General features: G+C 37.0%; 2 protein-coding genes across 3 annotated transcripts; one reads left to right on the top strand and one right to left on the bottom strand.

The window, feature by feature from the left end:
• Positions 1 to 735: 735 nt before the first annotated feature.
• Positions 736 to 4,249, top strand: NTRC (NADPH-dependent thioredoxin reductase C). Of its 2 annotated transcripts, none has more exons than XM_079048169.1 (10): positions 736 to 1,140; positions 1,976 to 2,183; positions 2,324 to 2,429; positions 2,501 to 2,766; positions 2,929 to 3,208; positions 3,290 to 3,397; positions 3,473 to 3,559; positions 3,654 to 3,758; positions 3,836 to 3,966; positions 4,047 to 4,249. In XM_079048169.1, exons 1-10 carry the CDS (start codon positions 864 to 866, stop codon positions 4,105 to 4,107), a joined length of 1,629 nt encoding a protein of 542 aa, XP_078904295.1. In that variant the 5' UTR covers positions 736 to 863; the 3' UTR covers positions 4,108 to 4,249. The 2 variants fall into 2 exon arrangements, with proteins under 2 accessions (XP_078904295.1, XP_078904294.1); XM_079048168.1 differs by having other exon boundaries at positions 1,973 to 2,183.
• A 520-nt stretch (positions 4,250 to 4,769) lies between these two features.
• On the bottom strand, positions 4,770 to 6,765 carry LOC145111935 (Glycosyltransferase family 61 protein). Its single transcript, XM_079048170.1, has 3 exons — positions 6,462 to 6,765; positions 6,275 to 6,343; positions 4,770 to 6,107 (listed from the first exon to the last, which is right to left on the bottom strand). Exons 1-3 carry the CDS (start codon positions 6,664 to 6,666, stop codon positions 4,912 to 4,914), a joined length of 1,470 nt encoding a protein of 489 aa, XP_078904296.1. The 5' UTR covers positions 6,667 to 6,765; the 3' UTR covers positions 4,770 to 4,911.
• Between the last annotated feature and the right edge of the window lie 6,037 nt (positions 6,766 to 12,802).

Genomic DNA, 12,802 nt, shown 5'->3' with positions numbered 1-12,802 from the left:
ATGAGAACTTTGGACCTCCGGTGCTAGTACAAATTTTTTTGGACCAAAGTGACAATTTTGAACAAACTACAGGGACCATTTGTGCAGTTTAGTCCTTTAAAAAAATTAAATGTTAATAAATAATTGAACTTAAATAAAAGAAATAGTTAGTAAACACAAAATTAATAAAAATTCTAATATTTTGATATTTGAAAATATAAAAGTATACAATTGAAAAAAAACCATGAATTAAAAAAAAACAAAACTAAAACAAGCTATAATATCAAATTTAGGGAAATATTTTTTCTTAATCTCCTCTTTCATTATCAAAGCCATCTAAGATCGTCTCCCGAAAAATAGTCGGTCTTTTGTATAAAAAAACTCATATATTCAATACTTTGTTTTCCTCACACGTCTTTGTTTGGTAATTTCTCCATTTTCAAATATCAAACATTTGAAAAAAATATAAATTATATTATTCGAAGTTAACATTTTTTTTTTATTTCTTCCTATTCGCTAGGGAATTCCAATGCATTTAAAAAAGACCATTTTCTCTTCATTTTTTTGCTTCAAAGGAATGAGCCCCCAATATTATTGTTTTATTGATTTAAGTTACAATATAATAAACACCATTACTTCCCACCAAACATTAAAAAAACCATGGGCAATATTAAGATAAGAAAAGGGATAATTAAAATTCGTATTACACAATTTTAGAAAATATACGATAGGAAGATATAAAACTTGTGTTTGGTTTGGATCCTTCTGGATAGAGCCCTGGACAAATATACGATTCCCAAAAACACACAGTAGTTGTGTGTGTGTTTGTTATTTGGGTTGGGTTGAGTTGGTTAAGGATATTGTAATTGTATGGTCCGAAACCAATGGCTACAACAGCTCAGATTGCCAACGGCGTCGGAATCGGAATCGCTATCGGAAACAATGCTCTTAGCCGACGAGCTACTTCGGCTGCTCCGTCCAATCATTCTATTTCTCTTACTCCCAACAGCCTCTTACTCGCTTTGACTTGTCGACGCACCACCACTCTTCGTTTCGACTCTGTCGTTAACATCGGCGGTCGATTCTGCAGTCACCGTCGTTCGCTGCCGCCGTCTTCTTTACGAGTTTCAGCTTCATCCGCTGACCAACCTACCTCTTCAGGTACCTACTAACAATCGTTAACACTATATCTATTTGTGTGTGTGTTTGTTTGTTTGAATTGAACTCAATAGTAGAGTAAGCGATGTTATTGCATTTAAGTTGGACGAGAGTATGGATAAATGCATGGACATATGTTCTGTCTCAATTTTAAGATTCACTTCCATTCTCGAAAGGAGCGCTACAATTTTAACATAGAATTTCAAACTAGTACTTCTATATGTAAAATGATGTGGATTTTATGGCTATTGAAATTTCGAGCATCAGCATGTAGGTTCGAGATAAACTTAACACCAATTGATGTTGTAAAAATAGCTTGTATAATTTTATAGACAAGGTTGAAAATCATATTGATAATGATCTGAGATATACTCCCTCATTTATTGAAATTGCAACTGTTCCCTTTCTTAGATGCCTCATGAAAATCTAAACATTTCCCTTTTCAAAAATTTCATGTTAAAAACGGAACTATTTGTTGACTATCATCCTTCCAAATAAGTTATCTTTATTGATTCGTTTTCACAGGACTCCATTACTTCGTTCTTGACATTTTCATTAAACTACATGTTTGGTAGATTGCTGCAATTTCCATGGGATGGATGGAATACTAGTAAGTTTGTGGAAAAATGTCTCATTTTGCTTTTGGGAAAAGAAGGGAGTATAGTAATAAACTTGTGGACTTTTGGTCATTATGCACTAAATGGGAGCATGAGGCTCTTATCGGTTATGTATTAGAGATGTGAATGAAATCATGAATATCATTTCTAACCATTGTACTTGACATGAACATGTTAACGAGCCATTATTTTTTATGCGACATTATGTTTTGTTTTAGCAGGGGAAGGTGTTGAAAATTTGGTAATCATAGGGTCAGGTCCAGCTGGATACACAGCAGCAATTTATGCAGCACGTGCCAATTTGAAGCCTGTAGTGTTTGAAGGATATCAAGTTGGTGGTGTTCCTGGTGGACAGTTAATGACCACCACTGAAGTTGAAAACTTTCCAGGTTTTCCAGATGGAATTACTGGTCCAGATTTGATGGATAGGTAAAACTGTAAAAAGTAAAACCTATCTCTACAAATATATATATATATATATATATATATATATATATATATAGCATGATTTCCTAATAAGAAAAGGTTTGAAAGTATGATGCTATCTATAATTGTTATTTGGTTATTAGGATGAGGCGTCAAGCTGAGAGATGGGGAGCAGAACTTTATCAAGAAGATGTAGAATTCATTGATGTGAATAACAGTCCTTTTACTGTACAAAGCAGCGATCGTAAGGTAATGCTTCATTTTATTAACATGTTAATCCTCAATTTTATAAAAAATATTAAAAATGGATGCATGTTTAGGTGAAGTGTCATAGTATTATAGTAGCAACAGGAGCCACTGCTAGAAGACTGAATTTACCACGTGAAGAGGAGTTTTGGAGTAGGGGAATTAGTGCATGTGCCATTTGTGATGGAGCTTCACCACTTTTCAAAGGTCAAGTTCTTGCAGTTGTTGGTGGAGGTGATACTGCTACCGAGGAAGCAATTTATTTGACTAAATATGCTCGACACGTGCATTTACTCGTACGCAGGGACCAAATGAGGGCATCAAAAGCTATGCAGGATAGGTTAGTCATTTTTCCAAACTTCAAAAAAAAATAAAAAATAGAAGTACAATGGTGTAAGCATGTAAGAGAAATGAAAGTAGGTTGGTATTTAGAATCAATGTGTATTTAAGATTCAACTCCGTGAATGTTTGTTTAACAGGTTGATTCTGGCGAATGTTTCAGAGTTGTCGATAATCCGAATATCACAGTGCACTACAACACAGAGACGTTGGATGTTGTGAGCAACACAAAAGGACAGATGTCAGGCATTTTAATCAAGAAACATGATACAGGAGAGGAATCAGTATTGGAGGCTAAAGGCTTATTCTATGGAATTGGTCATTCCCCCAACAGCCAGTTGTTGGAAGGCCAAGTTGATCTAGATGATTCCGGATACATTTTGGTCAAGGATGGAAACGCAAAGACTTCTGTAGAAGGTGTGTTTGCTGCTGGAGATGTTCAGGTAATATAATACCATTTTTTTTTTTCTATCATTTTTTCAAACTTGTGTATGAAATTGTATATGTAATAAATTTGTGGGTAGGACCATGAATGGAGACAAGCAGTGACTGCAGCTGGATCTGGATGCATAGCTGCTCTTTCAGTGGAGAGATATCTTGTCAGCAATAATCTCCTTATTGAGTTTCATCAGGTAACTCCATTTTGACCAAAAAGTCAACATGAAAATGGTCAAGAAAATTTTAATTTCATCTTTTGTTTTTCACAGCCACATACTGAAGAAGTTAAGAAGGAGCTCACACCAAGAGATGTGCAGGAAGGATTTGACATTACACTTACTAAGCACAGGGGACAGGTATAATAAGAAAAATAAATAAAATGAAAATTACAACGACCTAATAGATAGGATGCTATATAATAATACTCATATCTGTTTCTTTTATGTGCAGTATGCATTGCGAAAATTGTACCATGAAAGCCCTAGACTCATATGTGTACTATATACATCACCAACTTGTGGTCCATGTAGGACATTGAAGCCAATTCTTGGCAAGGTAATAACTAATAACTGATGATTTTGGTATTATATTTTTAAAATATCATTAATTATTAAAAACAAAATGTATTATAGGTGATAGACGAGTTTGATCAGAATGTCCATTTTGTTGAGATTGATATTGAAGAAGATCCCGAGGTTGCTGAGGCAGCAAATATTATGGGTACACCATGTGTCCAGTTCTTTAAGAACAAAGAAATGATCAGGTTTTCATATTTCTTCCTTCTTTACTTACATTTTCTGAAATACTATGTAGCCTTAACATTTATTATGAATGGATACGCAGGAGTGTATCAGGGGTCAAAATGAAGAAAGAGTACAGAGAATTTATCGAAGCAAATAAGTGAGTGTGAGTTTTTCCTGTTTTACCCTTTTACAAAATGCTTCACATTCCATGATTCAATTTTGATACTCCACTGTTGTATTGTAACTTCAACTATGCATTACATATCTTACTTAATATAGTTGTCGACCTCTTAATGTTGTTTCTATGTTTTCTATTTCTAAGGCTTGCACTTAAAAAGTTGTGATATTCCATCATAAAATATTGGCTAGTTGTGTTTGTTTCTTTTTTACTTAAAATGGACTTAATCCGTTAAGCTATATTACAACACTCATTTAAATTTTAAGATATTACATCGTGTAGGAACAAAAAAAAGTTAATAACTAAATTACTTCTAATATTTAAAAGTGCGTTAATCTTTCTTTTGTTGTAGCAAAAAACCAATTATTGGACAGGGTAGCAAAAAACCAATGATTGGCTAATTTTTAATTGTTGATGATATGGCATTCTCATGAAATAAAGATTCTACGCAATCATGCAAACTTACATACAACCATACGACCCAACTTCATAGATAGAGCTGGGAGATTCCCTTCTCCTTTCCCCCACGTCAAAGCAACTGAGCAATGTACAAGTAAACATGGGCAACGTACAAAGTCAATAAGTAATCATGTATAAATTATTATAATCCACACAATGTACAAGTAAAACACCATCTCAACACAATTTAATCAAAGAATGAAGATTTATTTACTTTAATAAAAAGAACCAAAGAATATGATATGCCCTAAAATTTTCTAATCTCACTTGTATGGCTCTTGTATTTACCACAACCCAACTAAGTTAATGCTCAAGTTCGGGTACGATCTTAAACTTGGGCATGATTTCTTTTTGCCATGATAAAAAAATGCGATCGAACCAGATGCTTTCTAAACCTCATAAGATTTAACCTAACTTTTTGCCTATCAAGGTAAATCTTTTTTGTAAATTCCCATCCTCGATCATTTACGCTATCCGGGTCAGTCAAAACCACATCATTTTTATCATATTCATCATACAACGAGCTCTCTCGTGGCCCAATCTCATACCCAATATACCGTAAACCAAGCTTCTTCGCGGGTCCCCCGTAATACGTCTCTGCAGCCCAAGTTGTACCAAGAGGTACAACTTGAATAAACACAGACCCGGGTTTCATGAACAGAAAGTGAGTCATCGCAGCACCATGGACACCAATCATGACATCACTCGAGTTCAAAGCCCGGTAAATCTTCGCCAATTCAGTCGTTTTATCGGGTCGGAGAACTTCCACATCAAACCCGATTTTTTCCGCCATTTTTACCAACAAATCTTGGTTCATAATGGCCCGAGACCCGTTTCTTGATATGATCACCAGCTTCGGGTTATTATCGGGGTTTTCGCGGGTTTTTTCCGGTTCTTCTTGAACCAAATCATGAATTCGTGGCTGATATGATTTGTCTAACATATCGTGAAAATCTTGGATTGTTTTGTTGGTTGTTGTCAATGAAGAATTGATTGCGAGTTCATCGTGGATTTTTAATCCAACTATGGCTTCAGAGAAACAGTGAGTTCGGTTATCTCCATTGAAATCGATTGGTTCGTAGTCAGAGATCTGAGAAAGAACATCGGCGTACTTCATAATCCACCAATCGTGATATTCAAGAATCACCAACACAACTTTCTTGTTGAATTGCTGAGATGTGATGTAAAGAGGTATTAATCCGTCGTTAAATTCATGGTAGACGTTTCCGGTGAAACCTCCGGTGGAGAAGAAAACGGCGGGAACATCATGATACACGTCGCATTTATGCGTTGTTGAGGTATTGGATTTCTTGGATGTGAGAGTTAGTTCGTCGATGGTGGCCATGGTGGATGGCTCCCATTTTCGAGTGTAGGGTTTGATTTTTTCGTGGCGGAGTTCTTCTCCGGTGAGAAGATCGCCGGAGGTGTAGAGGACGACGGAGAAAGAAGATGAGTTTGTTCTTATGTCTCCTTTCATTATGCATATATCCGATCGAATACTGCTTCTGTCACAACAAATTGTTCCTGTAAAAGTAAAAACAGCATCAAGGTTCAAGATCACCGAACATGAACATCTCCCAGAATTAATAAATAAAATATTATTCTTTCTGCAACTTGAACACTAAAAGGGAATTCCAAAAAGCAAACTGGAAATAGATAATAATAAATAAAGAAACAAAGAAAGAACTTACCGTTTGAGACAGACGAACAAAGTGGAGCTTTTATTTCCAAAAGGGCTTCATCTTCACCTTCATATGAATCTGTAGAACCAAAACAGAGTTGATTACTAAAAAGCATAAAAAGATACAATCTTTAACTCAAACACAGAGCTTTTAAATATATGTGTGTGTGAGAGAGAGATAGAGAGAGAGAGCTTACAGAGGAGAGAGAAAGAGGGGGAAGGGTAGGAGAGGAGAGGAGGAAGAAGAAGCAAGAAACAAGAGAGAAGAGAGCAAAAAGTGAGAAAGAAGAGAAGTTTGGGTCTTGATCTCTTGATATTAACACAACCATGTTCTTCATCTACATGCATCAACATCTCTTTAACACCTTTTCTTGGTTGCATATGCCTCTGATGATCCACCATTTTTATATGATTCAAAGCTTTAGAATGAAGAGAATTTATGGAGAAGGGAAGGGAGCAAAAAATACATGTAACAGAGCTTAGATTTGGGGTTATATGGGGGAAAATGGAAATATATATTACGGGGTTCCTCTGTTCTTTCTAGAATTAATATTTAATAATCTAATAAGACGATGGGATTGGGAGATGGTCAAATCAGGGTTTGGTATTGGATGCCTTTTGACAGTCAACAACGCGTGTGATTATAGATGAGATGAAATCATGAAACCGGAACTTTTCAGTTAGGCCCCTATAATCATGTGAGTATAATTTAAAGTCCCTGTACTATAAATTATTATCAGTCAAAGACTGATTTGCATCTCATACACCTTGCACAGACCGTCTGTTATATCCACCACTAACCAATATAGTGGTGGGTGCCACGTCAGCACCACTAACTATCAATAAACCTATGGGATACCCACCACTAATCACTTCATTTCTTTTTTTTTTAATTCAAAAATACAATAAAATTACATTTTTAAAAATAAAAAAAAAAACATTGATTTTTTAACTAGTTTTTCATTAATTATAAAAATAAAAATAAAACTTCAAACTACATTACTTAATTAACCTAGAATTAAAAAAAACATTACATTACTTAAATAATTTAAAATAATAAAAAAAAACATAAAAAAACTAATCTTCGTTCATGTTGAGTTCGTACAAATGTTCCGTGACATCTTCTCGAAGATTTAAACACGTTTCACTGTTATGAATTTCAACAACTCATGATAAAAATTCATTCGTTCCGGGTACGAACTCTTCAAGCGTGATTACTCCGTCATCCGGATCATACGTGCAAATCGCTCGACCTTGATCTTCAAGGATCATATTATGCATTATAATACATGCTAGGACATTTTTTTAATTCTTTCCTTATCCCAAAGTCGTGTAGCGTATTTGTATACATGCCATGTCTGCTTGAGGACTCCAAATGCCCTCTTGATATCCTTCATCGCTGATTCCTGCCTCTTTGTGAACAACTTTGCATTTTCACTTCGAGGAACCGAATATGCCTTCATAAGTGTAGAACAATTCAGGTATATCCCATCACAAAGGTAGTAACCGTATTTGTACGAATGTCCGTTCACCGTGAACGTCATATCAAAGATCGTTGAAAAGTGGAGACTGACCAAGGACGTTAATGTCGTTGTTAGTCCCCACGATTCCAAAAAACGAATGCCAACATCCATAAATCTTGAGATGCAACAGCTTCCAAGATTATACTTGGTTCATCTATATCTCATCGAATGAATTAACCACGCCATGCAGTTGGACATTTTTCCTAAGCCACATGCGTACAATCTAGACTGCCAAGCATACCCAGAAATCCATGCCTCTCTTCATGAACCGAATATAATCTCTCAATATCACGTGAGTAGGTTTATGCAAATATTGTTCGTGAAAAACCTCATACACGCATGCACAAAACCAATCTACACAATCAATTGCGGTCCTCTCGGATACTTTCAAGTATTCGTCGGATGCATCAAATGCTATATCGTATCCCAAATAGCTAAGCGCAGCCGCACACTTTTGTATACTACTAAAACTCATTCTTCCTCTAGCATCGAGTTTTTGTTTGAAAAAATCATAACGGGCTTCTAAAGCATTACTAATACGTAAAAATATAACATTATTTAGACGGAAACGACATTCGAACGAGTCATCATTGTAAAGACAATTATCGACAAGTTAATCACGTACCAAAAAATCGTGTGCGGCTTGACGATCATGATTGACGACCACCCTTGAACGAGCAACATTTGAACTTTCTTCATCGTGAATGTGTTGCACAATGTTGAAGAAGGTCGAGATGAATTCTCCGTCATCATCCGAGTCAAATTTTTTAAATAAATCCAAATCCTCCATGTTTTTTTGGTATATAATGAGAGTAAAATGTGATGAAATGTGAGAGTTTTATATATGTATAGAGTATTTGTAAAAAAAAGATTAAAACTTAAAATATGATCGTTCAACGGTCAAGAAGGAGGAAAACAAAATGATTCGTCGTTTACGTTCGTTGCCCTGAGCACGGAGGGCCATGACCACGATCGACCACGACCGTCCGGGATGGTGTGGACGGTCGTGGTCGTGCTCCTCATCAACCACAAATGCCTTCGTTTTCGGTATACCGATTAGCATTATGTTGCCTTTCATTGTGCTGACATCCATGGAATAATGTGATAAACCAGATGCAACACTCCTGTGTGATGCTATAGAAAATTTGTGTATGCAGAATAATAATTACATTACAATCATATTTAGTTATATACAAGACTGTATTTCTTGTTTGTGAAAACGAATATGCAAAAAACGAATTTTTACATGTTTTCACAAACATACATACATAATATTTTAATATGAAAAAAGTTAAAAATCAAATTTGTAAAAAAAAAAATCTTAAAAAATATATTCAATGAAGAAAAAAATATATTTGTAAAAAACTAATTAAAATAAATCGTAAAAACCAAATGTAACACCCTGTTTATTTGTTAGATAAATAAATAAATTAATGAACGAATAGTAGCCCTAAAATAAATAATTATATATATCAAAGGTTGGTCTCGAAAGGCTAATTGTCATAATTTTAGAAGATGGGGGCTGTTTGGTAATTCATGGGACTTAATTTGTAAGGGACCTCCATGGATTGGGCTAAAAGGGTAACATATGGACTTTATTTGGGAATAATTTGTAAATGAGGGGCTAAAAGGTAAGATTTGGATTTAAATTGGAAAAGATTTGATGGGGAGGGGCCGATATTGTTAAATTAGATGTAAGTTTGGTGAAACACGGGTTACACCCGTCACCCCCCCCCCCCCCCCTTCATGCAGCCACACACACACACACACACACACACACACACACATATATATATATATATATATATATATATATATATATATATATATATATATATAAGTGTATTGGAAAAACCCTAACCCTAACAAAACATCACAGCCGCCATCCTCCCCCCCCCCCCAACCAACCAACCGCTACCCTCCTTCTTCGTCACCGGTCGCCACCTTGTCCGTTCTGCCGGTCAGCCTTGGTTGCCAAAGTGGATGCCGTCTGTCGTCGAAGGCGTTGCCACCGATGAGACCTGTCAACCGTCCAACACCGTCGCCGCTCCAATCGCCGGCGAGGATCGCGAGTGTCTCGCCGCTGCGGCTACTGTTCCATCGCCATCGTCGGTGAACGGTGGTTGTTCGTTCCGATGCTTGCCGTTGCGGTTCCGACGTCAACTCCAACCGCTTCTTTCCGATCGACTGCCACCCTATCCATTTTTCGCGTCGTCTGCTGCCGGCCTCAACCATCGTTAACCACCGTTTCTGTCCACCGTTGCTGCTACAGCTCGCGTCGCTGCCCCTTCCTCCGTCTTCGTTTGCTGCGTCTCAGGCCACTGCCGCCGTGTGTGGGTGGCTGTGGGTGTACTGTTGGTGGGTGTGTTTTGTGTTCAACTCGAGTTCGTGTTTCACGTGGGTTCAAGGGTGCTGCAGCTTCTAGTCCTTGTGGTGTGAGTGTTAGTTCATGAATGGGGCGTTTATTTGGCCAAGAAAGTCACTGCCACCACCGTGAGGTGGTGGCTGCCATCATCTGCCGCCACCGGCCACCACAAAGTGGTTGTGTGTGTGTGTGTTTATTTGTTTAGTGTGTGTTATTTTGATATTCAACATTGTAAAATGTAAATTACAGCTTGGAATAATAAAAGAAATTGAAAACCACCACCTTAGGGTGGTGGCTGCCGCCTGCTGCCGCCACCGGCCGCCGTGTCGGGTGGCGGTGTGCCTTGTTTGGATTGTGACTCGTTGGAGTGTTTGGACAAAGGGACTAAAACCCTAATGGGCCTGATAAACCCTAGTGGGCCCAATAAAGCCCTAAATGACCTAAAAGCCCAAACATGTAACTAATAGGCTTAATGGACCCTAATGGATCTATGGACTTAGCTAATGGGCCTATTGGGCTAAGATGGGTTGGAAACCTTAATTAGGGTTTGGAAAACCCTAGTGCCATGAAACCCTAATTTGGGGAATTAACCGGGACACATGAGAATTATTTAATAACTTGAGATATTAAATAATAATCATTGGCAAAGATTAATCTAAGCAATATTGGACTTAATGGATTAAGTCCTTAGTGGATTAAATCCTTAATGGGTTAAGTAGGAAACTTAACCCTAATCATCATGTTATGTGAAACCCTAATTTCACTTGGGCCTTTCTATTGGGCCTTGATGATTGGGTTATTAATGGGCCATCCAAGAACAAGCAAATGGGCTAAAATAATTTAATGGGCCTAGGGTAAGGCCCATGTAAGGGGCTTGGGCCCAATTTGGAAAATTGGGCCATAAATGGGCCATAGTTTGGGCCTTAATGATTATATGATGTTGGGCCTTAGAATAAGAGTGTGTATAGGCCTGGGCCCAATTTGGAAAATTGGGCCATGTGTTGGGCTTTGATTCATGATTGACTTTGGGCCTATGGATTGGGCCTTGGGCTTGAATAAGCCAAGCTTGGGGTAATGTAGTAATTATCCAAAGAATATACTTATGGTTATGTAGTGGAACCCAATTATTAATTGGGTGTTATTTTTGTGATTGATAGTTCGGGAATCTGTCATCCATCAGTTGGGGTTGAGTCTGCGGGACTTCAGCAGTGTGGGATTGTGTCTACGGGACTTCAGCAGTGTGATGTGAGTTACCTTCCAGTAGGAGTGGGTCTACGGACACAATGCCGACCCACTAGTAGGAATTGCTGTTAGATGATTGTCTTTGTGATAATTATCTGGTGTGTTGTTATCTGATATGCTTTATGTGCTAGGATGCTATGACATATGTGTTAGTAGTGGTAGGGGTGATATAGCCCCTAGTTACCGGTTGAAAGATACTGAAGGGGTAGATAGTACCCATGCATGCCTAGCAGTATGATCATGATATGTTATTATGTGGTAGTAGTAGGGGGTGAAATAGTCCCCGAATACCGATTGAAAGATATCGAAGGGGTAGGTCGGGCACCCAGATATGACTGACAATATATTCATGTATGTTATGCTATGTTATTATGTGGTAGTGGTAGGGGTGAAATAGTCCCCGGATACTGGTTGAAAGATACCGAAGGGGAGGTTAGCTCCCGGTTACCGGTTGAAAGATACCGAAGGGGAGGCCAACACCCAGATATGCTAGGCAGTTACCGCTTGAAAGAGACCGAAGGGGAGACCAGCACCCAGATATGCCAGGTGGTTACCGGTTGAAAGATACCGAAGGGGTAGGTCGGGCACCCAGATATGCCTGACAGTATGTTAGTAGTATGGTATGTGGTATGATGAGGGAACTCACTAAGCTTTGTGCTTACGGTTTACAGTTTTGGTTTCATGTACTCGTTTTCAAAGGAAAGGTGGCGGCTTGATCGCAGCGCATCACACTATGTTTTCCGCACATGAGATCTTTGGGATTACACTCTGATATGGTTTTATGATAATATGTTTTGATTATTGACACTTTGGTTTTGATATGAGATATTAATATGAATGTTTTTATACTAATGGTTTTATATAATTACTTAATTATAACGAAATTTTTGGTCTTGAATTTTGGATGTTACACCAAACTTGTAAACAAATGTAAAATAAGTTGTAAAAAACTATTTCTCTAATTTTTTTTTTAAAAAAACATATAAAAAAAAGAAAATTTATAAATAAATTTGGATCAAATTTATAAAAAATAAAAGTTGGATAAAAATTTTAAAATAATGAAAGTTAGTTGGAGGACTTGGATTAGGATCTAAGTTTTTATGACATATGTAAAAATAATGGGTTAGCTTCTACATAAGTTTTATGATATGCACAAAAATAAGGGGAAACGAGAAGGATCGAAACCCCTACCTCCTAGACATGGTCGACATTATCTAAATTATCTATAAGTCATAATAACGGGGTAGACCGTAGACATGGTCTACATAAAAAAACTCTATAAATTAATTATAACATTACCTAAAATTATTTAGAAATAATAATAGACTTAATTTTCACTCGTTACAAATTGTCAAGATAGTAACTTGATAATGAATATCTAAGAAAATGCGACACCTAATTGTAACGA

The sequence above is a fragment of the Lactuca virosa genome, chromosome 5 (assembly GCF_052849685.1).
Source record: "Lactuca virosa cultivar CGN04683 chromosome 5, Lactuca_virosa_CGN04683_v6, whole genome shotgun sequence".
Taxonomy (NCBI): Eukaryota; Viridiplantae; Streptophyta; class Magnoliopsida; order Asterales; family Asteraceae; genus Lactuca; species Lactuca virosa.
This window is presented reverse-complemented; position numbering and strand designations above follow the sequence as displayed.

What these genes read in the sequence shown, in the direction of transcription:
- NTRC (XM_079048168.1), top strand. Translation starts at nt 864, where the DNA reads ATGGCTACAACAGCTCAGATTGCCAACGGCGTCGGAATCGGAATCGCT. An exon ending in TACAAAGCAGCGATCGTAAG is followed by an intron (nt 2,430 to 2,500) that starts GTAATGCTTCAT and finishes ATGCATGTTTAG; the next exon opens with GTGAAGTGTCATAGTATTAT. An exon ending in TCCTTATTGAGTTTCATCAG is followed by an intron (nt 3,398 to 3,472) that starts GTAACTCCATTT and finishes TGTTTTTCACAG; the next exon opens with CCACATACTGAAGAAGTTAA.
- LOC145111935 (XM_079048170.1), bottom strand. Translation starts at nt 6,666, where the DNA reads ATGGTGGATCATCAGAGGCATATGCAACCAAGAAAAGGTGTTAAAGAG. An exon ending in CCCCTCTTTCTCTCTCCTCT is followed by an intron (nt 6,344 to 6,461) that starts GTAAGCTCTCTC and finishes TTGGTTCTACAG; the next exon opens with ATTCATATGAAGGTGAAGAT. An exon ending in TTGTTCGTCTGTCTCAAACG is followed by an intron (nt 6,108 to 6,274) that starts GTAAGTTCTTTC and finishes TTACTTTTACAG; the next exon opens with GAACAATTTGTTGTGACAGA.